This window comes from Histoplasma capsulatum, genomic scaffold, assembly GCF_000149585.1.
Source record: "Histoplasma capsulatum NAm1 scaffold_10 genomic scaffold, whole genome shotgun sequence".
Classification (NCBI taxonomy): domain Eukaryota; kingdom Fungi; phylum Ascomycota; class Eurotiomycetes; order Onygenales; family Ajellomycetaceae; genus Histoplasma; species Histoplasma mississippiense.
The window spans coordinates 752,160-774,053 of NW_001813973.1; the positions used below are offsets into that span (position 1 = coordinate 752,160).

The window sequence follows — 21,894 nt, forward strand, 5'->3', positions numbered from 1 at the left end:
TGCCTTCAGAATGATTTGAAATGGTATTCAAAAGCAGGAGTTCAGATCTTAAGAGTTGATACTGGTCATCTATGATATAAAGTAGAAAGCTTCACAGCACACTTTAATGTCTGGGCAGACATCAACCGGCGTCAAACATTGAAGACATGTGATATAAAGCTCAGCACAGCTGAAAAAGCTGGTCAGCTGTTTTATTTCTCTAATAGATTATGAAGTTATAGCTCATCTGTTTACTGTTGTCAAGATTTTATTCTGATCCATCTGAGAAAATATATAGATTTATTGAGGGTTGACTTCTCCATCATTTCTTGAATGTCTAAACAGCATTCTTTTTATCTACACCCTCTGTGAGGTCTGTTCTGCATCTCTCACAGTAGTGTGAAATGGTAAGTGTTGGTCTATTGACTGCAGATAGCAGTGTTCTCAACTGCTGAATCTTGATCTTTAAACACTGCTGAGTTCTAGCCCCTCTTTCTTGTGTGATTATTGAAGATGTTATCTGTGAAATCAGTGAGTGCTTCTCATCCACCATCTGAAGCCTTGTCGCGAATCGCATTTTGGCCTCCTCCAGAGCTACCATTGCTGATGAGAGTCCAGCATCTCAGTATAGAGTTGCAATGGGTGTTGTACAGAAAACTGGAAGGACTTCTCTGACTGTCATAGTAAGCATCTTCTCAACTGTCCCCACATGTAATTTCAGACAGGAGCTAACCTCCCCACTTCTGCTCATGTGCCTTGCTGACTGTGTGCAGCTACCGTACCAAATCTCTGTGCTATAGAGCAGTGAAAGAACCACACAGATGATGATTGCTTTCTGTAAAGTATTTGCTGAGAGTCTGTCTCTGATCTTTCTCAGACTCTGAATATGCTGAATGAAGACATGTGATCTTCAGATGAGCCTTCTGTTGAAATGTACATTCAATTAGCAAAGTGCTGACTTCTGTTCAACTAAGGCAGTAACAGAGTGAACAGTGAGATTCTTAGACACAATTACTGCTGATGCCTCATTGTATCATTTTTTTGTAAGATAAATCATCTCAAATTTCTCTGATGTGAAGGCCATCTTGTTTATCTCCTCTCATCTCAGAATACTCTGTATATTCTGACTGAAGGGTGGCATTGTTGTTAAATGAATGGGTCATCTATCAGATGTTCAGATCATCTGCATAGTCAAAGTGCAATTCTGAGTTTTACCACAGCAGCTTTGCCAGGTACAGAAGAAACAGGATTGATGATAAAAAAGATCTCTATAGCATGTCACATTGCATCTGATATGCTGCTGTGATGATCCCCTCCAGCTGAATCTGAGCTTTGTATTCAGTGAAGAAACTGTCAATGAGCTGTAGCAGCTCATGTAGCCACCTCTGCTACATCATTTGCTGAAGCAGCTGTCTGCACAGCACAGCATCAAAGGCACTGTAAGAGATGGGCTACAAGAGTAATTACAAGAGTAGTGTGAAGTACGCACAAAGGATATTAGAAAGGTAGCAATCTCTATTGTTCAAAGCTAATCGCTGATCTCCTCAAATCCACGGATATCAGCGAGCATTATATAGATAATATTGCCATCGCCACGTATCTATCGCCACGTATCTATCGCCACGTATCTATTTCCTAATATAGATATCTCCGTTGCGCCTATTACAGGCACTCTGCACATTCATTGTGATCATGGACACTTCCTTGTTTTGTGCGAAGGCTGCCTCCACTTCATGAGTGAAAGCAGCTATCAGATTCATTGCAGATTGTCTGAGCAGCACCTCTTCATGCTGTGAACTGACTATGCTGTGAATGAATGCTGTGTACATCAATCAACTTACAATGATGCATTTCAGCCCTTTGGAGATTACTGAAAGAAGGGTAATGAGCTTTCAAAAGCAGACTGAGCTTCTATCCCTCTTATCTATTTTGAATATCATTGCTATCTCTGCTAGTTTCCAGGCTCATAGGAAGTGGCAGAGCTGGAGGCAGCAGTTGTATAGCTGCTGTATAAAGAGAGATATATGCTGTCAGCATGCTTTGAGCATTCACACTGTGATTCCATCTGTGCCTGGGGAGGTGCTCTGTACCTCAATGATGTTGCGCTCCATCTCCTCCATCTTAATCCGGAGGTTCCAGAGCAGGTTCCCCATGCTGTTTCAGTGCTCATCATTCAATGAATTATACTTCAGATCATCAGCTGAGTTGTATCACTTCAGAATTGTTTGTTGAAGTGTCTCAACTTTGTTGCTGTCTCTTCTATGATCTGTACAGATCTCTACCATCTCTGACTTCATTGATTATTTGCTTTCAGTATGCATGCTTGATCTTGTGCACTGTGTTTTTGAACTGATGCTTCGCAGCTTCTATCTGATGAGTGATGAGCTCTCAGTGCACTCTTCAGCAGGCGCCCCTCCGGAGCTCACCATGCCACGGCATGCCCTTCACCGCTGGCTCGCACTCCGCTCCTCTCATGGGGACTTCTCCTGGTACCACAGGCGTTTCCAGCATGCAGATGCGAGGCTCACCTGTGTTTGTGGACACAACAAGAGCCCAGAACATTTGGTGCTCTGTCGACACTCACAGAGGCACTTTCTTCACTGGCCCAAGAGGCCAGCAGCACGGCCACACAACCGGGCGACAGCTGTTGCCTATCTAGGGTCTCTGACCCCTACAGACTTTGTAGAACTGCTGGACTGCACGCAGTTCTACACACGGTACTGCACAAGGTAACGCAGCCGGCTGGCTGCAAACCATCTGACAACCCCCGCAGCAGTTCCACGAGGCCGGCCTGCTGAGTACACCCACGGTAGCTAGTGCAACTGCCAGGGACATCACAGTCTATGCAGACAGTACAGATAGCACAACTAGGCTCATCTGTCTCAATTAGCTGTGGTGTAATCAGTGCAGTCTACGTGTCTGACTCAGCTGATATGGTTTTGACTGCCGGCATTGTATCTACGCGTGCTCTGCTTTGTTTTCCTCTCGTTTGCCCTTGTCTCTATCGGCTCAAATGCTTCTTCTTCCTTCTTTTCTTTGCTCTCTCTGTCATTCTCTGCTCGTTTCCTTTCACAACCTTCTTCAGTGCTCTCTCCTTCATTATTTATCTTGTCTGTCTTTCTTCTGATGTTAGAAGCACAGACAGCTTTCTGATCAACTGAGAGAGGTATCCCTCTCTGCTCACTATAAAGCCTTCCAGGCACGGCAGCGGCGGTCCCCTCAGGGAACCACACTATAGCCCCACCATGAATGGCCATACGTCGGGCCAGAAGTGGATGCGCAGCTCAGAAAAATCCTTTGCAATGAGCTGAGTCTTCTCAAGAGTTGCCACCTGGATTCTGTTTTCTCTCTCTGTGTACATAGAAATCTCTCCAGCGTAGCACGTCTCCATGCCCTTCGGGAGGCTTCTGAAACACGGGCGCTGCCCGTGTTTTCTCCGGGACGTTAAACCTATACATACATACATACATTCAGCAGTTTGCTGTTCATCAGCTGATTTACTGACTGTCTGAGCTGCAGTCAGAAGACTCTGAGTGAAGTGCTGAATCAGATCATTAAACTATGCCACATTTTCAACCCTCTCTGAGCAAAGCATGTTCATCATAAAACCTCTGACAAGATCTGCAAAGAGCTTCAGCTGAGAGTCTGTGATCTTGATCTGAGCATCACTCAACTGTGTCTGAGATGTTGCTGATAATATAATGATCATAGACTGATGATCTGAGCTGCAGTGTAAATCTTGACACACTGTAGTGGAAGTAAAGACTACATTGAAGAAGATGAGATCAATCACATGATCTGCTGCATGAATTGGAACCCCTATCTCTCCCACAAAGTCCATCCCATGTTCACTGGCCCATTGGACAAGCTCCCCGCCCCGGTGCAGATTCACTGCCCCTGGTTCAAAGGCATCATGCTGTACATTGATATCCCCACCTATCAGACAGCGGGCTGGTGGGCTCAGATTGGTCAATAGTCCATGACTGCGTCTGTCTCAGACTGTCTGTACACATTGAGAATGTGGTAGCCATTTACACTGATTCACAGCAAATCTCTGTTTTACATAGACTGATGTTGCTGTGCTCTTGTCTTTGAAACTCTTGTGTATATATGTCATGACCCGAGGCCTCTCCTCCTCATACTGCTCCAGGTTAGTGTCATCTCAGCAGTCTATAGACACAAAACACTCATACACTGAGTGATTAGAAGTTTTAATGCCAGGGTGTGTGTATGGCTTCTGTATACAGATCACTTCACAGCTCTGTTTGAAAGCAAGCTGTAGAGCTGCTGTGTGATAGAGAGCTGCTCTGATTGTATTTGTTCAGAAGATCTGCAGAGAGTGATTTTTCTGCAGATTGTTTCTGCAGTATCAGTCATGTTGCTAGTGTTGATATTCTAATATGAGAAGTTATTTGATGAGCTGCTGCTGAAGTTCATTTATGAGATGAGATTGAAGAGCTTCAGATCTGCCATCTGCATGCTGAAGTCAGACTGTTCTTTAACTGCTTGACTGTGTTACCACACTGCTGTGCAAGCTGAGTGTTGTTTGATGCAGGCCATCTGCCAGATGGCATCCTTCTCATTGATGGAATTCTGAGTAACTGCCCACTTGCAGAGTGCTAGCTCAGTGAGCTGTGTTGACTGAGTTGACTGAATGATCGATGTAGATACCACCACTGTGATCATTGATGCTGACTGTGCTGATGATGATTGCTGCTTCTGAGCATCCCTGTAGCACCTGTCGCCAAGGCGGTGAACAGCTGCTAGCTCCTTTTGAGTTAGGCGTCTGAGGATGTCATTCACATGCCTGGGTGTGGCAGAGCAATGCTGATGCTCAGCTGGGTAGAGTTGACAGCAGTTGACACATTGTGGCGCTCTCTTGCACTCCACATCTGTTGGCCCCATCCTTACAACTACCCACGAACGTAGGGGTACATTTGAATTTTCCACTTTTCCAACTGTTTTCATATAATTTTAACCCCCCCAACCCGTTCAATATCATCGCATGCCCTCTGCGATTTCTCTACGTGTGTGTACTGCACAGGTTGAGTGGTCATGGAGCCCTCAACGCCCTCCCGTCCGCCCAAGGACATCGACACGGCCTACACCAGGCCACTGGAGCCGGAGTCACCGGCCAATTTTGTCACTGAAAAGGCTGGCAAGAGGCAGAGGAAGACTGTCACAATGCCTCCCCCAGTCCTCAAAGGAGCCAGCGACAGCATCCCCACAGCCACCTCTCGGCTGCAGAAGCAGTTTGAGGAGGCTCAGCAGCAACAGAATCTGCAGCAGAAGACTCTCATCAAATTGGCGAAGACTCTGGACAGCTGAGTTGACAAGGAGAAGCAGTCAGTCAGTCAGAACTTTGCCCGAATCTTCTGTGAGAGGTTTGTCAAGTATGTGACAGCAGATCTGAGTGCAGCATCATTTCTGAGAGAGGGTGCTGCCCCGAATATTCATCCGCAGCCAAATGCACCAAAGACAGCTGTGAGGGAGCCGACTACCTGGGCGGGTGTTGCTCAGAGGGGGGAAAACTCTGCCCTCCCTGGGGTTACCCCTGCCAAGACTGCGGCTTCCCCAGCAGGCAGGGCTAGTGGAGCTAGCCTGCAGCCCAAAAGCACCAGTCAGCCAAGGGGCCCCACAGGGGGCACAAAACAGCAGGAGGACCCATGAGTCCTTGTCACCCTCCAGCCAGAGAAATGGGTCGCCCGGCTACAGCCATATGCTGTGCGGCAGGCAATCGTTGCAAACATTCAGGGGGTGGGGGATGTGGCCAATGTGCCGAAGGTGGAGCCCACCAGGACAGATTGGGTGATCACATCAAGCAACAGAGGCATACGCGACACTCTGACCACTGAGAAGGCAGTGGCTACTCTCTGTGAAGTCCTTGGCGCCACAGAGATCCGGCTACCAGAGCGGTGGTACAATTATACTGTCCCAGGGGTCCCAGAATTTGTCCAGGACTGGGAAGGGGCAAGAATCCCCACAGACAAGATGATTGAGGGAGAGGTTCTGACTCAGGCAAAGGTAAAGTCAGTGAGCTGTCGACCCTCGCGTCATGGGGTGAACCCCAAGACAGGGAAGATTACATGGATTGTCTCCCTCCCTGCCCCGGTAAAAGGCTTCTCACTCTTCAATGCCAGTGAGAGGGCCAGGCTGATTGAGAAAAGGCCTTTGGCAGTGAGACATAACCCAGGATGCCAGGGGTTCTGCCACCCACCAAAGTGTGCACAACTGGCAAGATGCTCCAACTGCAGTGAGCCCACAAGCCAGCATGAGGGGCCAACAGGCGCGGAGTGCAAGAGAGCGCCAAGATGTGTCAACTGCTGCCAACCCTACCCAGCTGAGCATCAGCACTGCCCTGCCGCACCCAGGTGTGTGAATGGCATCCTCAGGCGCCTAACTCAAAAAGAGCTAGCAGCTGTTCACCACCTTGGTGACAGGTGCCACAGGGATGCTCAGGAGCGACAACCACCGCCAGCACAGCCAGCATCAATTGGTCGCAGTGGTGGTACCTACATCAACCACTCAGTCAACCCAGTCAACACAGCCCGCTGGGCTAGCGCCCCGCAAGTGGGCGGCTACTCAGAGTTCCATCAGTGAAAAGGGTGCCACCTGGCAGATGGCCCGCACCAGGCGACACTCAGCTTGCACAGCAGTGCAGCAGCACAGTCAAGCAGCTAAAGAACAGTCTGACTCCAGCATGCAGACGGCAGGTCTGGAGGCCTTCAACCTCATCCCGCAGGTGGACTTCGGCAGCAGCTCACCAAGTGACTCCTCATGCTAGAACATCAACACCAGCGACGCGGCTGGCGCCGCAGGAACAACCAGCAGGAAAATCGCCCCCTGCAGATCTTCTGGGCAAATACAGCCAGAGCAGCCCTCTGTCACACAGCAGCTCTGCAGCTTGCTTTCAAGCAGAGCTGTGAAGTGATCTGTATACAGAAGCTATACACACACCCTGACATCAAGACTTCTAACCACCCAGTGTATGAGTGCTTTGCACCTATAGACCGCTGGGATGACACTAACCCGGAGCAGTGAGAGGAGGAGAGGCCCCGGGTCATGACATATGTATGCAAGGGCTTAAAGACAAGAGCACAGCAACACCGGTCTGTGCAAAGCAGGGATCTGCTATGAGTCAGTGTGTAAATGGCTGCCACATTCTCAATGTGTACAGACAGTCTGAGACAGACGCAGTCATGGACTATTGACCAATCTGAGCCCACCAGCCCGCTGTCTGATAGGTGGGGATATCAATGTACAGCATGATGCCTTTGAACCAGGGGCAGTGAATCTGCACCGGGGCGGGGAGCTTGTCCAATGGGCCAATGAACATGGGATGGACTTTGTGGGAGAGATAGGGGTTCCAATTCATGCAGCAGATCATGTGATTGATCTCACCTTCTCCAATGTGGTCTTTACTTCCACTACAGTGCATCAAGATTTACACTGCAGCTCAGATCACCAGTCTATGGTCACTATGCTGTCAACAACACCTCAAACACAGCTGAGTGATGCTCAGATCAAGATCACAGACTCTCAGCTGGAGCCCTTTGCAGATCTTATCAGAGGTCTCATGGTGGACATGCCTTGCTCAGAGGGGGTTGGAAATGTGGCACAGCTTGATGATCTGACCCAGCACTTCACTCAGAGTCTTCTGGCTGCAGCTCAGGCAGTCAGTAAGCCAGCTCAACAAGAGCGGACCACAGCCCTCTGGTGGACAGCAGACTGCCGAAGAGCGCACCGAGAGCTCACCACTCATCAGACAGAGGCCGCGAAGCACCAGTTCAAGGACACAGTGCGCAAGGCCAAGTGTGCATACTGGAGGCAGGTGATCAATGAGGCCAGAGATGGTAGAGACCTGTACTGGGTGGTGGCATGACATAAGCTGGAACCCAACCTCAGAGCGCCCCCTCTGGTGATTGAGGATCAGATCATAGAAGAGACAGCCGCCAAAGCTGAGGCACTTCAACAAACAATTCTGAAGTGATACAACTCAGCTGATGATCTGGAGTATGACCCACTGAATGATGAGCACTGGAGCGGCATGGGGAACCTGCCCTGGAACCCCCAGATTGAGATGGAGGAGATGGAGCGCAACACCATTGAGGTACAGAGCACCTCCCCAGGCACGGATGGAATCACAGTGCGGATGCTCAAAGCATGCTGGCAGCATGTGTCCCTCTTTATACAGCAGCTATACAACTGCTGCCTCCGGCTCTGCCACTTCCCACGAGCCTGGAAACTGGCAGAGGTGGCAATGATACCCAAGGTGGGTAAGAGAGATAGAAGCTCAGTCCACTCCTGGAGGCCCATTGCCCTGCTTTCAGTAATCTCTAAAGGGCTAGAACGCATCATTGCAAGGCGACTGGTGTACACAGCACTCATTCACAGCATAGTCAGCTCACAGCATGGAGAGGCGCTGCTCAGATGATCTGCAATGAACCTGGTAGCTGCTTTCACTCATGAGATGGAGGCAGCCTTCGCACAAAACAAGGAAGTGTTCATGGTCACAATGAATGTGCAGGGTGCCTTTGATGCTGTGCTGCGCAGGCAGCTGCTTCAGCAGATGGCACAGCAGGGGTGGCCATGCAAGCGACTATAGCTCATTGACAGTTTCCTCACTGAACACAGAGCTCAGGTCCAGCTGGAGGGGACCATCACAGCAGCACATCAGATGCAATGTGGCACACCACAGAGGTCTCCTTTGTCACCAATACTGTTCCTTCTGTATCTGGCAGAGCTGCTGTGGCAAAACTCAGAATTGTGCTTTGACTATGCGGATGATCTGAACATCTGACAGGCGACCCACTCACTTGACAACAATGCCACCCTTCTCAGCCAGGATATACAGAGTATTCTGAGATGGGGGGAGACAAACAAGGTGGCCTTCGCACCAGAGAAACTTGAGATGATCCATCTTACAAGAAAGTGACACAATGAGGAACCAGCAGTAGTTGTGTCTGAGAACCTCACTGTTCACCCTGTTACTGCCTCAGCTGAACAGAAGCCAGCACTCTGCTGGCTGAATGTACACTTCAACAGAAGGCTCACCTGGAGACCACATGTCTCCACTCAGGCAAAGAAGGCAAGGGCTGTAGCTCAGCACATCCAGAATCTGAGAAAGATCAGAGACGGGCCCCCAGCAGATGCTCTGTGGAAGGCGGTCACCACTTGCGTGGTTCCCTCGCTGCTCTATGGCACAGAGGTCTGGTACAGCGGCTGCACACAGCCAGCAAGGCACATGGGCAGGAGTGGGGAGGTTAGCTCCCATCTGGGATGGCATGTGGGGACAGTTGAGAAGGTGCTTACTATGGCAGCCAGGGGGGTCCTCCCAGTTTTCCGCACAACGCCCATCGCTACCCTATACCGGGATGCTGGGCTCCCATCAGCAATGGTAGCTCTAGAGGAGGCCAAAATGCGATTCACAACAAGGCTTCAGGTGGTGGATGAGAAGCACCCACTGGCTTCACAGATAGCACCTCCAATGATCACATGAGGAAGAGGGGCTGGAACCTGGCAGCACTCAAAGATCAAGATTCAGCGGTTGAGGGCGCTGCTACCTGCAGTCAATAGACCCACACTTGCCATCCCACATTACTCAAAGGGATGCGGGACAGACCCCACATAGGGTGTAGACAAAAAGAGTGCTGCTCAGAATTTTAAAAATGGTGGAGAAGTCAACCCTCAACAGATCTATATGTTTTCTCAGATGGATCAAAACAGAACTGTGACAACAGCAGGTGGGTGGGCTATGACTTTATAGTCTATCAGAGAAATAAACAGCTGGCCAGCTTCTCAGCTGCGCTGAGCTCTATGTCACATGTCTTCGACACTGAGGCAGTTGGTGCCTGCCGGGCATTAGAGTGCGCCGTGAAGCTTCTATCTTATGTCACAGAGGACAGCAGCAACTCTCAGATCTGACTCTGCCTCGACAACACCTCAGTCATCTGAGGCATATGAGGCAGTGCAGCAGCCTTCTCAAACTGAGTCTACAACCACTGCTATGAGCTTCTCAGACAGCACAATGTCGGCCTGAAATGGGCTCCTGGGCATATGAGGATAGAGGGCAATGAGGAAGCAGACCGCTTGACTAAGCGGGCAGTCTCATCTGCTGCAGCCCCAGCCTATGGACTTGAGGCCACACCCACAGTCAGTGGGGTCCGCACAGTGGCCAAGCAGCTCAGTCAAGAGGCAAGGTGAAAGTGGTGGAGTGAAGTCTGTGGCAAGCTCTCTGACTGGTACTGAGGCTGGAGTTTCAGCAGGCTGACTGTGGAATATTAAGTAAAGGCCTCCTCAAAGCTCATTATGTCACAGCATGCTTTTCACTGCTGACTTGCACTCTGCTCCTTTCATGGAGACTTCTTCTGATACCACAGATGTTTTCAGCATGCAGATGCAAGGCTCACCTGTGTCTGTGGACACAACAAGAGCCCAGAACATTTGATGCTCTGTTGACACTCACAGAGGCACCTTCTTCACTGACTCAAGAGATCAGCAGCACGGCCACACAACCGGGTGACAGCTGTTGCCTATCTAGGGTCTCTGACCCCTACAGACTTTGTAGAACTGCTGGACTGCACACAGTTCTACACACGGTACTGCACAAGGTAACACAGCCGGCTGGCTGCACACCATCTGACAACCCCCGCAGCAGTTCCACGAGGCCGGCCTGCTGAGTACACCCACGGTAGCTAGTGCAACTGCCAGGGACAACACAGTCTATGCAGACAGTACAGATAGCACAACTGAGCTCATCTGTTTCAATTAGCTGTGGTGTAATCAGTACAGTCTACATGTCTGACTCAGCTGAAATGTTCTTGACTGCCGGCATTGCATCTACACGTACTCTGCTTTGTTTTCCTCTCATTTGCCCTTGTCTCTATCAGCTCAAATGCTTCTTCTTTCTTCTTTTCTTTACTCTCTCTATCATTCTCTGCTCTTTTCCTTCCACAACCTTCTTCGGTGCTCTCCCCTCTCTTTTCCCCCGGGTCTGTGCCAGGTCACGTGACTGCAAGGTGTTGCAGATGACACAGTCTTTCCTTCACCTCTCTCTTTTACTCTTTTCATTTCAAAACACACACTTTCCCTCTCTTTCTTTCATTATCTATCTTATCTGTCTTTCTTCTGATGTTAGAAGCACAGACAGCTTCCTGATCAACTGAGAGAGATATCCCTCTCTGCTCACTATAAAGCCTTCCAGGCACGGTAGCGGCGGTCCCCTCAGGGAACCACACTATAACCCCACCATGAATGGCCATACGTCGGGCCAGAAGTGGATGCGCAGCTCAGAAAAATCCTTTGCAATGAGCTGAGTCTTCTCAAGAGTTGCCACCTGGATTCTGTTTTCTCTCTCTCTGTGTACATAGAAATCTCTCCAGCGTAGCACATCTCCATGCCCTTCAGGAGGCTTCTGAAACACGGGCGCTGCCCGTGTTTTCTCCGGGACGTTAAACCTATACATACATACATACATACATACATACTGAGTGGTCTGCAGCAATTATCAACAAAAGAGTGTCAATTATTTGAAGATTTTTACACCTATTGTTTCCACCTCCACATTCTGAGCTTTCATGACAATCTCAGCATTTTGAGGGTGACACATTCTGCAAATTGATATGATGACTGTGTTTTTGAACTCTCAATTGTCAGTTTATAAATGAATATATATGAGCCAGTCTATGAGCTTCTGTGAAGGTTGTGGTGATCTTGTTTGTGAATTAATGTAGAGACTCTACAGTCTTAAGCAAGCAACACTTTTATAATATAAGAAACTGTGAAAAATATTATTGAAATCGGATTTTCACATCAGTTTTTATGATGCTAAGCTATTCATTCATGATGCAAAGAGGGTTTATGTGACTGTATATATGAATGATGTTCATCTATACAGTCTGAAAATCGGAGATCTGGATTGAGCCAAGGCCGAGATTGCGGCCAATTACAAGATTAAAAATGTGGGGGATTCAAACTGTTATTTGAATATGAAAATTGAAAGGGATTCTAATTCACTTATGTTGTTCCAACCTCTTTTCATTAAGAATCTTCTGGAGGAATTCTTGATAAATTACTGCCACTCTACATCCACTTCTATGAGGGAGAATGTTGATTTCATAAATGATGATGAAGAACCGGTCATCTACACAGTGGAATTTACATTACATTTCTATCAATCAAATATTGAATCTTTGCAATATTTTACAATCAATACATATTCTGACCTTAGCTTTGCCGCGGGCTTTTTGAAGTGATTCAGTGCCCACTCTACTTCAAGGAATTGAGCTGCATTCAAACGTACACTTCAATATTTGCAAGGTTCAATTAATGAAGTTATAATCTTTCACAAAGACATTGATATTGAATCTGTGATATATGCTGATATTGATTGAGCTGGTAGAGATCTGAGATCTCAATCAATTACCAGCTACATCATTTATATGATAGAAGACCCCATTATTTGATGAAGTTATCAGTAAATAAAAATCTTCAAATTATCAATTATAACTGAATATATTGCATCTTCTGAAGTTATTTATGAGCTTGTCTACTTACATAAACTTTTAGAAGATGCTGACTTCATACCTTCTCATTTCAATAATCTGAACATCAACAATCATCTGATTTCCACCTCAGTCAATGATTTTGTTTATACAATTTATATTGATAATAAATTTGTCATAGAGCTATTCTCTTCTAAAGCAATTCTGTACTGTTTCAAGCATATAGAAGTCTGATTTCATATTCTTCAAAATCTCATTTACAAGAATGAAATATTAGTCTGATATGTTTTTTTTACTGAGAATAGGGCAGATGAGTTAACTAAGCCATTTGAAGCATTAAAATGCACACATTGAAAAGAGATTATTAAGATGAAGAAATAAAGAGGATAAAATAAATGGAATTCTGTGCTGATTTTTTCATTATTGTATTTTTTCCAGCTGTTTATGTATTTATACTCATTTGAAGAGTAAATTTTGTATATAATATTATATAAAGTTACTCTGATGAATAAGGGTGTGAGATCTACAGGTCTTGATTTATTAATTCTTTCATTATATAACTTCTCATTTAACTAGCAATCTTCAATCAAGCAAGCTTTACACCTTCCACAGATTGATAGACGGACTTTGATATTGTGATATCATCATTCACATCTTGTAAATCAGCTTTGTGAGATAAAGCTATGTTTTCAATAGATTTAAATCATCAAATAGTTCCTTCCAATATTCTTCAAATCTTGCATTGAAATTGAAAGAATTCTCATTATTTTGTTGATATAATGAGTTGAACTGCTGCATCACTATGAAGATGCAGTTATGATGGTCTTCAATTTGATTCAGAAGGAAGTTCTTAAATTCTTCTCATATCATAACAGCATTGTTACACTCAAGCTTCTTGTAATAGACGAAACAGAGATATCTATATTAGAAAACAAACACGTGGCGATAAAAAGGCATGAAACAATTGTAGTGTGGTGGCAACATTGTTTATATAATGTTCGCTGATATCCGTAGATCTTAGGAGATCAGCGAGCATTATATAGATAATATTGCCATCGCCACGTATCTATCGCCACGTATCTATAGATATCTCCGTTGCGCCTATTACACCATCTCTTACACTCCCTTTTCTTGATCACTCATGTAGTTGCAGAGGTGCCTTTAAGGAGGCTCGCAGTGTATATGACTCATATCTCATAGGTATTAAACTGAGTCAAATTAAGACAGAATTTCTATTCAAAAGCTCTTGTGAAGCTGTGGAATTCAAACAATGTCTTATTCTTGTAATTCAGCAGATCTTCAACCTTGATCTCTTTATCTCTATGATAGATATAGAAGTGTAGAGGCCACAGTGATGGCAGAGTGATTGAAGAGTCCATGTCAAAATGCACAGCAGGTTCAGAAATCTCAGATTTCTGCTGAGGTAGAGGTGTACACACTCTAGAGGATGATGTGGAGGCTCCCTCAGAGGGTGCAGTCAGATCGGTCCCAGCATAGATGTGTGAGACCATATTGATCAATAGAGCTTGACTGATCCAAATATGTAACCAGGTCGAGCGATTTGAATTGTAATGTGACGGCGCCGAGGCGGTTGCTACTCAGCAGCGGCACAGAGGAGGATGATATATAATGAGAAGTTTTATGAATGAGCTTGATTATCTCACTTGAACCACAAGCTTATAGAATACTATACAAATACTGAATTATCAGAGATACTCAGCACACTAAGAATATTGTATGAGAATAATGATAACTTTAATATTTTATTGATAAAAGATAAATTATTGACTTCTGAAATAGAGAGCTAATATTTAGCTATTCTATATAGATAACAGACAGCCATTCTCCCTCCACTCTATAAATGAGAGTAGCTGAAGCAGCTCCACAGCGGTTGTAAGAGATGGGCTACAAGAGTAATTACAAGAGTAGTGTGAAGTACGCACAAAGGATATTAAGAAGGTAGCAATCTCTATTGTTCAAAGCTAATCGCTGATCTCCTCAAATCCACGGATATCAGCGAGCATTATATAGATAATATTGCCATCGCCACGTATCTATCGCCACGTATCTATCGCCACGTATCTATTTCCTAATATAGATATCTCCGTTGCTCCTATTACAATTATCTCCCTTCTTCAAAGGCCTGGTCCCCAGGGCTTCTTATTGTGCGAAGTTCGTAATATGTGCTGTGTGGTTGATATTGTATAAAGTTCGCAGGATAGGACCGAATTAATTGTTCGGGTTAATTCCGAAGCGTTGCTGACTCGGGAAAAACGTTGTTCCAGTTTCGGTGTTATCGCGGTCCAATCATGATTTAGGCACAACCCCTGAACCCCTTTCCTTTAACCTTTACACCACAAGTCGTATCCTAACGAGATCATCACCATCATCACTAACAACGATTTTTTTTTTATTTAAAAGAATACACCAATTGATCAAGCAAAGTACACTGTATCTTCCCATGCGATTTTTATTGCGACATTCGAAGTTTTGGTTGCGTGGTTGCGTTTTCTATTTTGGGTCGGATTTTGTGTTGCTGCAACTTCTTTGATCGATATTGCAATATTGATTTTATCCACCAACATCTGTTCTTTTCTTGCTGCTTCTTGCCTCTTCTCTCTTCTTAAAAGGTCCTTGATACTGATTAATGTCGTAATAGAATGTCAGAACCAGCTGCTTCCGTTGCCGGTTCAGAACCTATGGAGGGTGATATGCTGAATGCCATCGAGAGCATTTGCTTGGGTTGTCTGGAAAGGTTGCAAAACCCTCTAGTATACCCTTGCTTTGTGAACGACGGGCGGACACGCTGTCACGCCTGCCATATATCGAATACTGGGCAAGGATCTTGGTGCGTTACTTGAGTTATCCGATAACGCTGGCGAAGATGAGGAAGCGGACGGTCCCGTTGAAGTGTTAGAAAGGAACGCAGCAGCATATTGCTGTCGTTGTATTCGACATTTAACAACGTCTCCCCGCCATCACTGTGAGCCTGCTGAGGGTCGACGCAAGAAATGCAAGCACTGCTCGGTGACGAAGCACGTTTGCGTTCCGGTAAGTAATCGTTCTATATATGTTTTGCAGGATATAAAATAACTCGTGTTTGGTGCCAGCAGACGCCGTTGAGTTGGCCCAGGCGGCTATTAACGCAGCTGAGGATTTAATTGTCGCTGGTGCAGACGCTTCGAACGTTAACGTTTTACAGGGCGCTGTGACAGCTGCAGTTAAGTTCTTCGCAGCGAAGATCCGTGGGGCTCAACGAAATGGTTCCCCTGAGGCCCCGGCTGAAACAGTGATTGGTGAGATCCCGGTGGCTACATCGCCGGTCGCAGCTCCCAAGTCATCGTTGAAACGTCGTGCTTCGCCAGTTGAGGAAATCCGGGGTAATAAGCAGGTCTGCCTTGGTGACAATTCCTCAAATGACACTGGCCAAGCTGAGGCGGATCTGTTTTTTAATCCCTGGGCGGAATAAGTATATCCAGCAGTCATCGTCGCCTTCTTCGTTTTCGTTTACTGACTGGCTCCTGATAGGTTTTATTAAACTGTTCCAAGTGCTCCTGGCTGTTCACCAAATTTTCTTCAGGTTCCCAAGAATTATCCGCGTCTGTGCAATCCTTCCATTTAACAAGATATTGCGTTTGACCACGGTACTGACGTTTATCCAATATAGCTTCAACTTCCCATTCCTCCTGCGCGTCTATAATTATCGGTTCTGGCTGTGGGATCTGTCCGTCGCGCGCGTGATACGGTTCGAGAAGGGAAACGTGGAACACGGGATGAATTCCTTTATATTGTGGCGTAAGCTTCAGTTTGTACGCCTGCGTACCGCGTATATCAATTATTTGGAAGGGACCCAAAAATCGATGATCTAGTTTGGGTGAAGGTCGCAAGGTGGATATATTTTTTGCACGCAGCATTACCCAGTCCCCTATCTTAAAGCTTTTTGGTATATGGCGCTGATCATAATACTTTTTCTCAGCTGCTTTGGCAGCTTCTAGGCATTCTCGAATCCTGTTTTCCGCTTGCTTCATCCGTTCCACTTGTTCTATCGCCGACTTTGACGCGCCCGTGCTTGGGGGTTCCACGTCTATACGAAGTTCAGTTGGTCGGCCGATCATCGCTTCAGATGGTGTCATTTTTATCGATGCGTGGAAGGCGTTATTATATGCCCATTGCGCCAGGGGAATCCACTCTATCCAGTTATCCTGCTGGTAGCTGCAATATGTGCGAAGATAATGTTCAATCACCTGGTTCAATCGTTCCGTTTGGCCGTCGGTTTGCGGATGGAAGGCTGTTGATAATTTTCGTCGGACATGGAGTAAGTAACATAATGTTGACCAGAACTTGCTGTTTATTAATGAATCTCGGTCGCTAATAATGTTCGCAGGTAGGCCAAAGTTCTTCGCAAGCTTCCATACAATAATGTCCGCGAGTCTTTCCGCATCTAGCTTTGAAGATGTGGGTACAATTATGGCCCATTTAGTGAACGAATCAACAAATATGACAATAGCATTGTAAGTTTGACTTCCCTTCTTATTATCTGGTAGGCCTTCAATAAAGTCCATACTGATTGTATGCCATTTCTTATCTGGCACTGGATGTGGTTGTAGCAACCCGTACGGCTTATGCCGCGGTATCTTGACGCGTTGGCAAACATCGCAGGTCCTCACATATTCTGCAATCTCATCGCTCATACCATGCCACGAGTACTTGCGTTTGATCGCTTCGATGGTTTTGTCACGTCCAAAATGGCCACCTTGGGGATCATCGTGGTTCATTTTCATTATTTCATGCCTTACGGCCTTGTCTTGCGGTACGTAGACTTTACCATCTTTCCTAAGCAGGCCATCTTTGTCTACTGCCCAGGTCGAACGATCACCTACGCTAGCGTCACCCACCTCTAGTCTTCTGCGAAGTTCAGACGTGCCAGCGTCCCTATTCTGAACCTGCAGCAAGAGTTCGACAATAGATTCAGCTACCTCTTCGCGATAGGCTGTCTCGGACTCAAATACCTTAACGGCTAGAATCCGTGGCACCAGGGTCCCTAGGTCTAACCCCGTAACGCCGGCGACTTCGTTCTCATCTGCAGGTGCGTTCTTTATCCTGCAGGGTTTGTTGTCATCGATGACTACGGGCCCCTTCGCCCAACAATTTTCTTTAACTTGCAGATTTTTTCGCACCATCTTGACACATTGGTCTAACTTTGTGTTTTCTTTTGTCTTTAGTGACTTAAAGATCCCCTTACGCAGCTTCTCTTGCAGGGTAGGGAGCCCCGTCAAGGGAGCTGCGTGTTTTATATAATCTGAGTGACGACTTGGTGCATCTGCGGGATTATTTTCCCCAGGATGGTGCTCAATTTCAAAATCGAACGCTGAGAGCATTTGCATCCAACGAATCTGACGCCCATTTAGCTGCTTCGTCGTCATGAAGCGCCGGAGGTTGGCATGGTCAGATAAAACAACTATTGGGGTGCCTGCTACCATGTAGGTAGTGGCGCCATTGCCTGAAAGCTTCTACAATCGGCAACATTTCTAAATCATATGTTTGATAACGTCTTTCTGCTTCTGTGAGTTTTCTGGACCAAAACGCGATCGGGTGCCAGTGACCATCATCCATTAATTGCGATATTACTGCGGCGATTGCAACGCCAGATCCGTCCGTTTCTATACGGAGTTTTCGCTGCGGATCAAAATGAACTAACAACGGTGCTTTTGTAAAGCATTCTTTTAACTGCAGTATTGCGTGCTTGCAGTTCTCGCCCAGTTGGACAGGTGCGTTGTTCTTCCCCTTTTTTGTTTCGTATCCTTTTAGCAACTCAGTCAGGGGTGCCGTTATTATCGAGAACTTGTATATGAATCGTCGGTAGAAGTTGACGAATCCTAGGAATGTTTGCAGCTCGTTTATTGTTCGCGGTTCAGGCCAATTTAGGATCGTATCGACGCGGCGTTTTTCGACAGTGATGCCCTGCGTGGTAATCACAAAACCCAGAAATCCAATTTCTGTTGCATGGAACGTACACTTACTAAGTTTCACATATAGTCTCCATCGCCTTAAACGTTCCAGCACATTCTTAACATGGGCGACGTGTTCGTCAAGCGTATTCGAATAGATTACGATATCGTCAAGATAAGCCACGCAATATACATCCAAAATATCACTGAGGGCTTTGTTGATATAAGATTGGAAAGTCGCAGGGGCGTTGGTTAGCCCAAAGGGTAAAACCAGATACTCAAAGTGTCCGTATCGTGTTCGAAACGCCGTTTTCCACTCATCCCCCGCTCGTATGCGAATTCTATGATACGCGTCCCTAAGATCCAATTGCGTGTATATTTTGGCACCTGCTAATCTATCGAGTATTTCACTTATCAGGGGCAGCGGATACCGATTCTTGACTGTTATTTCGTTCAACCCTCGATAATCTACGCAAAGACGCAGGGTTCCGTCTTTCTTCGGTGCGAATAATACTGGGGCACCGGCTGGGCTCTTGGACGGGCGTATCCAATTCTTCTCTAATGCCTTTTCGATATATTCTCGGAGGACGGAGAGTTCTTGAGGTGACAGGTTATATATCGGTCGGTACGGTGGTTCCTTGCCAGGTTTGAGATCTATGGCATGATCGTGGGGTGCGTGTTCCGCGTCAGGTATATCTTCTCGGAATACATCAAGATAATCCTTATAATCATCCGGGATATTTGGCTCAGTCGCTGCATGCGCAGCTCGCAATGGAAAGGCGGCGAATATAATGTTGCTGTCGTCCATTAAAGTTGCAAATTCCTTAGCGGTATCTAGGTGCACGTGGCTGATATTTGACGCTTTCCTATAGGTCCAGCATCTTCGCACCCAGTCAATGTCGGGGTTCGCAGCTTGCAACCATGGCATACCCAGAATTACATCGTATCCGCTGATGTCGGCTTCTTCGAAATGGTGGAATCCTTCCCGGAGGACATGTTCATCATCGATAATCTTCATTGCAGCTTTTCGTTGTCCATATGATTTAACCCTATGATTATCAACTGCTTCCACTACTTTCGGTTTACCTTCTGACTTCGAGAAATATTTCGATGCCCAAGCATGGGACACGAAGTTCGCATCCGCGCCAGAATCTACTAACGTCCACGCCATTGACCATCCCACTTCTGTCAACATCCAGGTGTTCATTGCCAATAAGTGTTTATCTCGCAGCCTAGTCGTCTGTATTCCCAATGCAGCAGCTGCTCCTACGATTGGGATTGCTAGTTTTTTGCTTGTCGGACTTGGTTGCGCTTTTCGGGGTATAACATCCAACAATCGTTTGCGACATGCCCCTTCTTATGGCAGTGTGAGCACTCCTTCATCCAATTATATTTATCCTTCTTGGTTTGTTCAGTTAAACTCGTCTGTTCCTCTCGTTTCCTTTTATTCCGGCGGTTGCTAGATTTATCAGAACGACGCTGATTCCCTACGAATATCGCAGGTCTGCCTTTGCGAATGGCGCGTCGTCGCTCCGGCATATTTTCCTCGAGAGTCTGTAGAGTTCGAAGCAACTCTTCGTAGTTCTGGGGTTCTTGATTTCGACGGTCGAGTTCGGTGCGTAGCACCTTCAATGCCTTACTACGCAGGTTATCCATTCTCTGTTCCTCGCTGTATGGGGGTAAGTAATACTCCCAATCTTCGAGATATTTAGAAAAGTCGCGTATCGACTGCCACTCCTGTTGCTTAGCATCCTGGAATCTTTGGCTCGCCAATCGACGCTGATTCTGCGGGTCGTTAATTTGCATCTCTAGGTGTGATAGCATATCATCGAATGTTAACGGTGTTGCTCCTCCGCGTCTCTCGTATGCTGATACAAAATTCAACCACTTCTGCTTAACGTGGGCATCAAGGTAGAGTTTGGCGTCGTTTATCTTGCGTTCTTCTTTTCGATAATATCGACGGTGGCGTGCAAAGAGAGTCAACATGCGATCTTTATAGTCCTCAAATTCTAACATATTCTTTCCTCGATAGTAATCCTTAATCTCCAATCTCGGCGGTGTTTCGTTATCATCATCCATATTGTCTGCGGGTCGATTTTGCGGTAGTTCTGCGGCGATATCCTGGGTTGGTCGGGACTCGATAAAAGTATCTTCGCGAATCTGTGCTTCCAACTCGTTGAGGCGTTGTTGCGCGTGCAGAATAGCTAACTGTTGCTCTCGTTCACGGATTTGATCGTTTAACTGTTGCAATCGGGCATTGTGGTCGTTGGAGGTGGTAGAGGATTCGGGCTGATTCTCAAGGGATCTTGCGCGTGTCGAAACCATCTTGCGTGTTTTAAGTTGCGTGTTTTAACTAACGTTGCGTGTTTTGTTGTAGGTGTGCGTAACAACGGACCACTCAAATAAGGTTTAGAGCGATTAGAATTGTAAGAGATGGGCTACAAGAGTAATTACAAGAGTAGTGTGAAGTACGCACAAAGGATATTAAGAAGGTAGCAATCTCTATTGTTCAAAGCTAATCGCTGATCTCCTCAAATCCACGGATATCAGCGAGCATTATATAGATAATATTGCCATCGCCACGTATCTATCGCCACGTATCTATCGCCACGTATCTATTTCCTAATATAGATATCTCCGTTGCTCCTATTACAGCGGTGCTACATAGATCTGTCAGAAGGAATCTACTGACCTCATATAGAAACAAAATTCTCATATCCCATCAATCAGATCCTTTTATATTGCATTTAAATGATGTTATAAAGTGGTTGGAAACCGGTTCAGACATCTGTGTGATGTCATGGGATAGATGGGATTATCTGAAGGGAAGTGATGAGCCGTGCGGAGCCGCCATGAGACCTTGGCACAATCAAGAGTATGATAGAAAAAGAAATGCTTTTTGCTTCTCTACATACAATCTCTAACAATCAAAAAACCCATCAATTCTACCTCATTAAGAAATTAATGACAATGTGTATACAAGTTATCTAAGGGATGTGAAGCACTCTATACAAATCGCTGAGAGCAGCTCTTACAAAAAAGAGGGGCAATTGTAATGCACTCATTTATTGTTTTCTTATTATATTATGTTTGTTTATTCTTACCTCTTTCCATTATATTCTTGCTACCATTATTTCTATATGTATATATATATAAATGTATATATTTTGCACATCTTCTTTTCTCTCTCTTTTCCTTCTCAGTGATTAGCTACAATTACTACATAATGAATCCAACTTTGAAGGCCACGGCGGCCGAAAGTGGCAGGCGGTTGGGCTGCTTCCGGCCGCCCATGCACCCCGAATTCGCACCCACACTAGCCGCCACTAGACCCAATCTGGAATCCACCCATCGCCGCTTTTTGGGATACCATTTGACGCCCGAGGCCGGGTCCACGGCCTCACCTTCTGCTCGCGCGACTGCTCGCGAATCGCTCACCCACTCACTCGCCCATTCGCCCAGCT

At 46.2% G+C, this 21,894-nt stretch overlaps 6 protein-coding genes across 6 annotated transcripts; 4 read left to right on the forward strand and 2 right to left on the reverse strand.

The window, feature by feature from the left end:
- Positions 1-2,406: 2,406 nt before the first annotated feature.
- On the forward strand, positions 2,407-4,051 carry HCAG_08123 (predicted protein; the record flags this gene model as incomplete). Its single annotated transcript, XM_001536964.1, has 4 exons — positions 2,407-2,708; positions 3,179-3,250; positions 3,733-3,947; positions 4,047-4,051. 4 exons carry the CDS (start codon positions 2,407-2,409, stop codon positions 4,049-4,051), a joined length of 594 nt encoding a protein of 197 aa, XP_001537014.1.
- Positions 4,052-5,675: 1,624 nt separating this feature from the next.
- Positions 5,676-9,478, forward strand: HCAG_08124 (conserved hypothetical protein; the record flags this gene model as incomplete). Its single annotated transcript, XM_001536965.1, has 10 exons — positions 5,676-5,787; positions 5,861-6,012; positions 6,173-6,350; positions 6,420-6,721; positions 6,989-7,016; positions 7,224-7,832; positions 7,980-8,251; positions 8,614-8,745; positions 8,834-8,910; positions 9,025-9,478. The coding sequence occupies 10 exons, from the start codon at positions 5,676-5,678 to the stop codon at positions 9,476-9,478; spliced, it is 2,316 nt and encodes a 771-aa protein (XP_001537015.1).
- Positions 9,479-9,795: 317 nt separating this feature from the next.
- On the forward strand, positions 9,796-10,182 carry HCAG_08125 (predicted protein; the record flags this gene model as incomplete). Its single annotated transcript, XM_001536966.1, has 2 exons — positions 9,796-9,845; positions 9,999-10,182. 2 exons carry the CDS (start codon positions 9,796-9,798, stop codon positions 10,180-10,182), a joined length of 234 nt encoding a protein of 77 aa, XP_001537016.1.
- A 5,311-nt stretch (positions 10,183-15,493) lies between these two features.
- On the forward strand, positions 15,494-15,951 carry HCAG_08126 (predicted protein; the record flags this gene model as incomplete). Its single annotated transcript, XM_001536967.1, has 2 exons — positions 15,494-15,533; positions 15,593-15,951. The coding sequence occupies 2 exons, from the start codon at positions 15,494-15,496 to the stop codon at positions 15,949-15,951; spliced, it is 399 nt and encodes a 132-aa protein (XP_001537017.1).
- Positions 15,952-16,317: 366 nt separating this feature from the next.
- Positions 16,318-17,662, reverse strand: HCAG_08127 (conserved hypothetical protein; the record flags this gene model as incomplete). Its single annotated transcript, XM_001536968.1, has 3 exons — positions 16,318-16,347; positions 16,400-16,770; positions 17,047-17,662. The coding sequence occupies 3 exons, from the start codon at positions 17,660-17,662 to the stop codon at positions 16,318-16,320; spliced, it is 1,017 nt and encodes a 338-aa protein (XP_001537018.1).
- Positions 17,663-18,294: 632 nt separating this feature from the next.
- HCAG_08128 (hypothetical protein) lies at positions 18,295-20,755 on the reverse strand (the record flags this gene model as incomplete). The annotated part of the gene is made up of 3 exons (XM_001536969.1): positions 18,295-18,323; positions 18,503-19,453; positions 20,071-20,755. 3 exons carry the CDS (start codon positions 20,753-20,755, stop codon positions 18,295-18,297), a joined length of 1,665 nt encoding a protein of 554 aa, XP_001537019.1.
- Positions 20,756-21,894: the final 1,139 nt, after the last annotated feature.